The sequence below is a fragment of the Crotalus tigris genome, unplaced genomic scaffold (genome assembly GCF_016545835.1).
Source record: "Crotalus tigris isolate CLP2741 ecotype Arizona unplaced genomic scaffold, ASM1654583v1 scf7180000017605.3043972, whole genome shotgun sequence".
NCBI lineage: Eukaryota > Metazoa > Chordata > Lepidosauria > Squamata > Viperidae > Crotalus > Crotalus tigris.
In genome coordinates, this window is record NW_024096508.1 from 764,115 (window position 1) to 774,451 (window position 10,337).

The window sequence follows — 10,337 nt, forward strand, 5'->3', positions numbered from 1 at the left end:
GTATTACAAACAACAGTTGGTAATTATTTTTGTTTGTTAGTGGTTATTTTTAATGGATTGTTAGCCTCCCAGAATTGGGTGGGCATAAATTGAATACATAACAAAATATGTATGGGTTGATGGGATGATTGTGTGCTGCAAAGAGCAGGTTTTTATTCACTTTACATGTGTAAAGTAACCAGTTCAAACAAAATTTTAAGGTAGTTCAATTATTTAATTCCAGATATTATTGGAAATAACTAAAAAGCATTTACAATAATTTTTGGAATGTTAGAACAATATTGGGAAAATGCTGAGTAATATTATAAATCTATTCATCTTTCGTATGTATATTTAAAGCATCTGAAAATTACAGCCTTTTCTCCATCCTAACCACTGAAGGATGAAAATAATTTATTTATTTTCCCCTTTTATTATTTTGATAAATAACTCAAGACAGCTAACATACTTCCTTCCTCCTCCTCTTTCCCGCACAACAACCCTATGAGGAGAGTTGGGTTGAATGAGAGGGACTGGTCAAAGGTTATCCAGCTGGCTTCCATGTCTACAGTGGGACTAGAACTCACAGTCGCCTGGCTTCTAGCCTGATGCTTTCACCTCTACACCAAAAATGAGGAGCACAGAATTTAAGATAAAGCTTGTAGCCCATTTATTTCATAAGATGCACAATGATACATTCATTGCACACTGGGTAAGAGAGCCAAACTAGGAACATTCCAGACAGATTCTGTAACTAAACTAGGCATAGAAATCAGGCATTCCAAGCTGCAGCCCACTCAGGAAGGGCTTCTCTTGCTCAAACTGAAATAGGACGCTGCTTATTAAATAGTGTCATTATTCTCTGCATCTTTTTGAATCTATCTTTCCCTTTTTTCTTTGTTAGGATCCATCATATCCATCATATGAGCCACAGGCCCTACTAAACGAGATGTCTTGCGAGGTGGGCAGTGTAGAAGTTAAATAAATAAGAATAGAATAAGCAAGCTGTGACTAGTGATAATTTTAGCTAAACCGCATCCTGCAGCTTTAAACCAATCAACATCTTTTAAAAATTTCACAGTGTGCGTGTCTGATTTTAAGGTTTATATGCGGTTGAAGAATGCTGGGTTCATCCTCATCTTGTTAAAGGGAGAACCAGTAGCAGTGTTCTAATATTTAAAGGGCTGCCGCAGGGAAGAGGGGGTGGATTTATTTTCCATAGCACCTGAGAGCAGAACAAGAACCAACAGAGTGGATATTTGATAGGGAGAGATCCAAACTAACTATGAGAGTTATAATACAGTGGAACAGCTTGCCTTGTGGGATGGTGGGTGCTCTAACACTTGAAGTTTTCAAACGAAGGTTGGATTGCCATTTGTCTGAGATGGTTTGGGAATTCTTGCCATGGGCAGGAGGATGGACTAGAAGAACTTAATGACTCTTCCAGCCTCATGATTCTATCCTTTACAGTGATCTATGGCTCCAAGCTTTTTATCTTCTGGTTATCAGAACTAGACTGGAGGAAAAAAGTACTTTGGTCAATGGAATGTGGGAATAAATCAGAGAAAAATCCAGTTCCAACCACCAAACATCTCTTGTTTGTATGTATCCCACCTTTATCATTTTTGCAAAGAATTCAGGGTGGTGAACATATCTAACACATCTTCCTTCTCCTATTTTCCCCACAACAACTCTCTGAAGTGGATTGGGCTGAGAGAGAATGACTGATCCAAAGTCATCCAGCTGGTTTTCATGGCTAAGGCAGGACTTGAAATCACAGTCTCCTGCTTTCTAGCCTTAACCACTAGACCAGTTTGGCTCTCAAACTGGCTATTTTGGGAGAATGGGGTGTGTATTTAGATCAGTGGTTCTCAACCTTTTTAATGCTGTGACCCCAACCGGTCGTAAGTTGAGGACTACCCAACCGGTCGTAAGTCGAGGACTTTCCCTGCCCGGGAGCGCCGCACATGCGTGGTGCCGCCCCCTGTGCCAGCCGACCGCCGGCCTCCCACCCCTGGCCCTCTTTTACTTACATTTTTAGTAGTTGCTCAGCAGGGAGGGGTGGAAACTTCCAGACAGCTCGCCTTCGCTGCAGACAACTTGCAGCACCGTTTGCAGAATGGGACTTTTGGCGGGCTCAGCAGGGCAGAGACAGCCTGGACAATTCCTATTGGCTTTTGAAAGCCAATAGAATTAGACTCTATTCAAGAGAGTCTATTCTATTGGCTTTCAAAAGCCAATAGAATAAAAGGGAGTAGCACAGCTAAGGAAAAGGGGGAAAAAATGGCGGACTGTGTTGTTTGGCGACCCCCGTGAAATGGTCGTTCAACCCCAAATGGAGTCCCTACCCACAGGTTGAGAACCACTGATTTAGATATACCTGGCTGGTGCAATGTCAGCCACTTAGTCTTGCAGTGAAATGGTAGGTTGTTGCTTTAAAGAAATGCAAATAAAAAGTGGGCACTTCCATAGGAACCTGGGACAGAAAATGTAAGATTAAAGAGATGTGAGCAGGGGAGCAAGAAGCCAAATCGATAAAGAAAAGATAGCTAGCATATAGAGAAGAGTCAATTTTAAACCAAAGTGAACTTTAATTCAGAAAATAAAAACTACAGTTTACCCTAAGCAATTTACATATTACAGTAGTTCATACAGTTTTGTTGTTAAATAACATTTTAATTGTTCACAAGCAAGCAATTAATATAATATATAGTTTCTCTGCTTAAGTAAGAGATGCTATATTATTAGGAAAAGAACTGAGAGGATATATTAGTTACCAAATCTAGATAGAAATCAAAATGGCAGCAATGAGTTACAAGCATATTGAGGGCTGACCCATACAACCAGCTCCTCCTAATGTGAGTGTGGGTTTCTCAAGTGCAAGAACACACAATACTCTGCTTGTACCCAGCCCACCTGAGAAGTAACCTCCATTCATCTTTTCCTTCTGCACATCAAAATACTGGTTTTTCACTTCTACCAGTTCAAGCAATAAAGTCATCTACTGCTCTTTATTTCATTGTAGGAAACCCCTCTGTTTTATTTGGGTATTGCGTACTATATGTAGTCCTAGATTTACAACCGGTAAATAAGCATGGAATTATGGTCATAAGTTATACTGGTTGTTAAGTGAGTCAGCCCAATTTTATTACCTTTTAGCAGTGGTAATTAACAAATGGAGTGTTCTTTAAGCAAACCCATTGTCTGCAATCAACTTTTTTCCCAACCAGAAGTTGGCAAAACTCTTTGCTAGCATTTAATTGTCTGAATTTTTGTTGCCAACAGTTAGCAGCCCTAACATCAGTGTAAGATCTCGGTTTTGGGTGGGTGGTTGTAACATTTTAAAATACATTGTTTTATCCTCTAAGTAAACGTAGCTTTTATGCTGCTTCTGATCCTAGTTAAACCTGTCCTCATTCCAACTGCAGTTAAGGGCTAAAAGATACACATACTAGTCTCTCTTGATTAGTGCCTCAAAGGAGTTTGGGTAGCATAAATCAAAGGTACCGGTATGTTTAATTTAAGATTGTCATCCCCAGTACAATTGCTGTAGGCAATCAGCTTTCAACAAGGTTCATTGTAATGAATTGCAACCTTTGTGAAATACAAGGTGTAGCCCTGAAGGCAAATGATAGTAGTACATAGTATATGGATCTCAAAATGTCACTAGAATTTTAAGATTCTAGTTACAGCAGAAGCCAACCCCCCCCTCCTTAAAACGGGTGTCAAACTGCTGGCCAGCGAGCTGCTTGCATCATGCAGAGGCCACACCCACCCAGCTCTGGCAATGTGAAAAAAGTCATGATACATCGCAACACTACTTAAATTAATAACTGCTGAATAGAATTTTTTCATTCTCTTCTACAGTGAAAGACCTTCATTGTTAATTCATTGTTTGTCTTCCGCTTCAGATCCTTTCCTTTGCACTTTGATGAAAATTCACTTTTTGCTGGAAACCAAAAAGAAGCTGCTAAGTTAAAGGTAAAATTAAGTTACTTTCTGAGGGAAAAAAAATACTTTTTGTTTGTAAGCTCAGCAGGACCGAAAAGCAAACACTCCTGATGCAGGATTGCATTTGTGGCATGAAGGCTCTAAATCTAGTTTATTAAATACTATAAAACATTTCAGTTAGAAATTACTTAGAAATTATACCATCAAACAATAAAATATTCGTAAGCAGCTTCTGGGAGAGAAGAACAAAGTTCACTTTGGCTCAGTGGGCCCTTTATGAAAATATGTGGAATAGGGCAAATCTTGCAAGGATTCCTTAAGATATGGATTGGAAACAGACAAGCCTTTAGAACAGACCCTGAGAAACTGAGATTCCAGACATTAGTAGACTACAACTCCCAGTGTCCTTTACTATTGACTTTGCTGACTACGACTACTGAAGTTGTAATTCAGCCATTTCTGCAGAAGAACGCGTTTCCTATCTCTGAAAGATAGTTATAGAAAAAGGATTGTGCTATGCTTTGGATTCAAAGGCAAAAATGTACTTACAAATGTACAGGAGGCATAGGTGTAGCATCTATATATCCAGATAGTTCTTGAGTTATGACTATAATGGAGGCTGCCCATTACAGTTGTAACCTGCTATGGTTAGAAAATGTGTTGGCCATGTGACTGATCTGAATTTATAACCTTTTGCTGTGGTGGTCATTGGGTGGATCCATGTCATCAAGCAAATACTGCAATTATTAAGCGAACCCATGTTTCTCTGTGGGTGAGGGTTTGATAAAAATTTCGAATCTGGGTTGCAAGTACTCCCTAGGTAGGTCTGTTGGAACTTCAAACAGTCGCTAAGCCAAGGACTAGATGTAACTGCTTAAGGCAGTTGTGTCTTTCCCCAGGGTTTGGTGATATTTCCATGAAAAGATACCTTTGGCTTTAAGGAACAGCAGACAGGACTCTGCGGTAGTTACCTGGATCCTAAAAAGCCTTGATGCTTTTAAGTGTTGCATAAAAAGAAGAATTCTTCCAATTGGTCTTCCTGCATTTGCTGCAGAGTTGCATCCTGGAAAACTCAATAAACTCAAAAGACAATAACAGCTGAGAAGCATGATTCTGGGTTTTTCTATTTGAACTAGCTAAGGTATTGAATGGGAGAAATGCTGCAGATTCAAATCAAGGATAACGAATGCATTTTTAAGTCACTAATTCATTAGTTCATTTATTCTTTCTCAGGAGGAATTTCGGTTCCATTTTAAGAACATTTCAAGGATCATGGACTGTGTAGAGTGCCTGAAGTGCCGCCTTTGGGGGAAGCTGCAGGTAAGTTACTCCTTCTTTCTTTGCTGTTTCTTCAGCTTCTTTACAGTAGTGGCATCTGTTTTCTGTTGCTGTCTTTTCAATTCTGGCTTTCTATGCATTTTTTCTCAAGGCTTGATCTTATGCATCCAGAATTAGCCCATCTGTCTCTTTCTTCAACTTTCCTGCTCTTAGCCATTGTCAGGTCTTACATTATTATATTTTTATCCCTCTCCCATTTTTATATATAATTCAATGTGATGGACATGCTTAATTCTCCTGCCTCCTATTTTCTCCACATCAACAATCCTATGATTGATTTTACTTACATTTTGTTTATGACATAGCAGAATTTAATTACATTTAGGGCATCTGTCTATGTCAGTGTTTCTCAACCTTGACAATTTTAAGGCATGTGGACTTCAATTCCCAGAATTCCACAGCCAGCATTGCTGGCTGTGGAATTCTGGCTGTGGAATTCTGGGAGTTGAAGTCCACATGCCTTAAAATTGTCAAGGTTGAGAAACACTGGTCTATGTGCATCCATGTGAATGAGTAACTTAAAAGCAAGGAAGTTCTATTTTCTTTTTTACTTTTATATTGAGATTGTATGGGTTTAGCTGATGTAATATTTGCATAGTGCTTTGGAGGACCAGTCATTTATTTAATACCTTATTTAAATTGCCCAGTTTTTACTTAAAAAAAAACTGATAGTGATTACAACCTCACTTCCTGGTGTGATGTTTAGCTGAAATCTTGTTCCTACTGTGTACAGACTCAGGGCTTGGGAACAGCACTGAAGATTCTGTTTTCTGAAAAACTGATAGAAAATATACCAGAAAAAGGTCCTTCGCATGATTTTCATCTAACAAGGCAGGAGATTGTGTCCCTCTTCAATGCTTTTGGAAGGTGAGTTTGACATTTTCTATTTGGAAGTTTGATTCAATGCCATGTATTGTCAAATTATGTTTTTTTCCCCTTTCTACAGTCTCTTCCAGATGAGCTAAATATAAATGCCATGCTACACGTATATCCAAATAATTTTTTTTTTCATTGTCTGATGCAGGATTTCAACAAGTGTTAAAGAATTAGAAAACTTCAAGGAGCTCTTACGCCCACTTCAGTGAATTGACCCTGATGGAGACCAACTTCCTTGTTTTATGCAGATTGGGCTCAGAGTGATTTCTGCTGGTGTAGTGCCAGCATGATCCCATTCTTGGCAAGAAGGACTAAGTCAACATGATCATAAAAATTGATCACATTCTCTAGCTTACAAATTTATATTTGGCTTTGAGGTAGCTAAAATATTCATACAAGACTCTTCTTCCAGAGGAGGATATACATCAAATATTGGCCTTATGCATCCTGTCTTCTTAAAACACACACACACACAGACACAGACACACACAGACACACACACACACACACACACATCATGAAGGTAGGAGAATTGTATCCTTCCTGCAAATTGCTGAAATACAACTTTCGGCAGCCTTTTTCAGCATGACCATTAGTGAGAGATGCTAGGAATATGTGAAGGACTTCAGGTTCCTTACCCCTTGTTTACTAGGTTTCTTCCAGCCTGAAGGATCTTAGCGCTACTAATAAAAAGGCACAGTGCAGCTATTCTATACACTTTTCTATTTGTGGAAGGAAAAGGCTAGTTGAGAAAACCATGGTTACAAATGAGACATGATGACATCACCTGGATTCCCTGCAAAGCAACTGCATGATAAAATGTCTCATTTAGACACATGATTAGAATCTCTTAATCTTACATAACAATGTCTCTTAACAAAAATTATTTTTCTGCTTCAGTGTCCTTAAATAATCTTATGTAAAATGCCTGAATCAACCTAGTCTCACATATTTGAATGAAATCCCAGTGAGTGATAGACTTACAAGAGCCATTTGGGGCAGGTCCACCTGCCTGTTCAATATAGGAACTGAAATTAAAGCATTCTCAGCAAGATGCCTCTCTCCTCTCATGCGGTTTGCATGTCATCTTTTGAAACTGGTTGGAAGTGGAGCTCCAGACTTCATACTTCCAGTCAACTCCTGTTTATCACTGAGTTGTATGAGATGGGCCTATGACAATTTGCTGCAGTCAACTCACCCCGGCAAACTTGCCATGGCCAACTTGCCATGGTCAACTTCCTGTGGCCAACTCACCACAGGGCAACATGGCAAGTTGGCCTCAGCAAGTTGGCCGTGGCAAGTTGGCCATGGTGAGTTGACTGCAGCAAATTGTGGAACAAGAGTTACACTAATATCAAAGAAATAGTGGAATAGAATCATTAAAGGATGCAAAAGGAAGGACAAAATGAAATGTGAATGACAAAAAATTAAAATATTTTTTTATTTATTTTAAGTAAGTATTGTTAAACTGTCCTGCAGTGAGTTGTCCTATGGCAAATTGGCTGTGGTCAGTTGTCCTATGGCAAGTTGGCCACAATGAGTTGGTCATGGTGAGTTGTCTCATTCCAGTATGAAATGCTTCTTTATTCTCCAAAATTAAAAACCAAGCTCTGAGCATCTGGTTCCCCATCCAGACACTCTCCAGAGATCCCATTATATATCTTTTTATTCCCAACTGAAATAGCCATTAGTTTGCTGGCTGGGAATGATGGAATTGAGACTACATTACTATGATTTTGGTACAACAATTTTTAATCGTTTGGTGCCCACTATATGGTTCAAAGCTATGCCACAGAAAAACTTTAAGAACAATTTGAAACAGATCAGTCTTTTATTAGGACTGCCTGATTGTTCTGCAGCTGCTGGGTGATTGCAGAAAAATTCAGGTTTGGTTTAAGGAGTTGCAGAAAAATGATTCGTGATTCCACCTGTCCTCCCAAATTCAGAACCACCTTTACAGCCCTATTAGGATCCTATTTTTTTACTCACTGTTTTTAGTTGTACATTCCATTGAGTGTGTTTACTCCACACAATCTTTTGGTGATTAAAGGAAAGATTACAGGGTTCAATAAAGGAAATACTGATCATAAAACAAGATATTTAAGTGTTTAACAGTGGAAGTCATTGCACAGGGTTTTGAATGTTATAGCTGTTGTGCTCCATTTTACAGAGCTGTAGATTATGAACCTTTTACAAGTTTTAATAATATTCTTCAGAAGTTGGGGTAAAATTACACCTTAATTTTTCCCTTTTAGCATAATCCACAGCATTTCCAGAATAAACCAAGGAAGGTGCCAGGGGTAAAAAAATTTTTATATCTGTACTCATGATCCCCTCTCATCTTGCTTATTAGCAGGCTTGGTGCAATTTTGACACTAAATTGCAACATTTTATACCCTGGTGTGAGAGTTTAAGATTCCCTCCCAAACGTTTTCATGAAAAGAACACTCCATATTTGCCAAGCCATTGTTTTGTGCCAGACTTCCCCAACTTGGGTACAGTGTTCCCAGAATTCTCAGCAACAAGTAGCTGGCTGGGGAATTCTGGGAATTGAATCCATGGGAATTTCCCCACCCACATTGGGGAAAAATTTTCCTGTGTTAAGATAAACATGGGGGGGAGGGGGTTGCAATAAAACCATAGAGAATTTCTGCCACTGAGCTAGATAGATTTGTAACTTAGTTTATAATAGCCTAGAGAAGTTTTTTTAAATTGCCTGGAAAATAAAAGCTACTCAGGGAACAACTGTTATACAGTTGTTATACAGTTATACAATAACAGTTACACTTGGGCTTTCCAATTCCCTACTGTTGCAGAAAGGATCTTCAGCAGAAATTGGATCCTGCAGATCAAGCAGGTCTTGTATTTCGGTAATCCTTCCATTAGCTCTGAAACCTCAACAGGACATATGCTATTGTAAATTGGCCTAAGAGGAAGGGCAGCCTTAATTTAGGCCAGCCGTTGAGATTACAAGCTGATGAGATGGGAACTGGGCATTTCAAGCTTAAAGTAAAAAAAAAAAAGTAAAGGCTTTTTGGCCCTCACCACTGAATGTAATACTTTGGAGCTGCCTCTACCTTTTATGTGTTTCATTTCTTATTTGTTTAGTAAAATGATGCTTCTTTGATTGATTGATTCTATTTTCAAGGAAAGCACAGAAATAATTTTGTCCTGTACTTGAATTGCTCTTTACTGTGAAGATTAAAGACTTCAAAATAAGATTAAAGATTAAGACTACTTCCAACCCACCCCCCCAGTTTCCTTCTTTTTGATTAAATCAGCATAGAGAGGACTTCTAGGAGAATAATGCAAACTTTGCTAAATTGCCTTGGGGGTTGGGAGCTGAGGTGGACAATACTTGAATGTAAAAGTAGATGTAAATACAAAAAATGGATATGACATCTGAGTGCATATATTATTTACTTCTCTTTCTTTTGATGTTTCCAAAATGAGGCCAAGAGGCTTTGGGGAATTTGAAGGAATGGTTGTTGAAAGTGTTAACAATTACACTGTGGTGATGGCTTTCTTTAAAGAAGGACTGGTAGTACAGTATAAACTTTCAACAAACAAGGATTAATGTTGAATGAAGAAAAATTTTCATAGGTGGGGTTGTTCCTGCAACATGCTTCCACATGTAGTTTATTCGGTGTTGAGCACATGCTGAGGGTAGCTTAACTTAACACACTAAGCTAAAATGTAGATTTTGTGTGGTAAGCTGTGTCTGATAAACAACCAGAATGTCCCCTTCAGGCATGTAAATTCTGATTTGTTATAGCTACTGGTATTTGGAAAGTCACCATTTTAAATACAAGCTCTTCCATAGAATGTTTGTGGAAGCGCAATTCCATATACTTTAGAATTGTGATCTAGGAATACACAGTATGGGTAGGGGGGGACTTTTAATAACTTTCCTTAAACTTTCTCCTTCGCGTTTGCTTGAAGATATAATAAATACATTCATGTTTTAAAATAGTGAATGATCTACCTCCTATTTTACTAGAGAACATCTTAAGGACTACATAAAAGCCTGTTCTGGTTTCTATTCTTTTAGGAGACATGTTCAAGTTGTTCAAACCATCGGAGTTATAAGGATGTGTTATTTGCCACACATGTAGCCTTTTTGAAAGTCTATAGGCGTTTGTAGTTGTTATCCCTTATCCATCCAGTCTCAACTGTCAGTACCTATCCTTCCA

The 10,337-nt window shown here is 38.6% G+C and overlaps 1 protein-coding gene across 1 annotated transcript in view; it reads left to right on the forward strand.

Annotated features, from left to right (window-relative positions):
• The window catches only part of ERO1A (endoplasmic reticulum oxidoreductase 1 alpha), a 32,593-nt gene extending 23,050 nt beyond the window's left edge, over positions 1–9,543 (forward strand). Inside the window, exons 13-16 of the mRNA XM_039320746.1 lie at positions 3,891–3,960; positions 5,164–5,250; positions 6,002–6,135; positions 6,293–9,543. Of these exons, the coding sequence (XP_039176680.1) occupies positions 3,891–3,960; positions 5,164–5,250; positions 6,002–6,135; positions 6,293–6,353 (352 nt within the window). The 3' untranslated portion in view covers positions 6,354–9,543. The remainder of the gene's footprint in view (positions 1–3,890; positions 3,961–5,163; positions 5,251–6,001; positions 6,136–6,292) is intronic.
• The last annotated feature ends 794 nt before the right edge of the window (positions 9,544–10,337 follow it).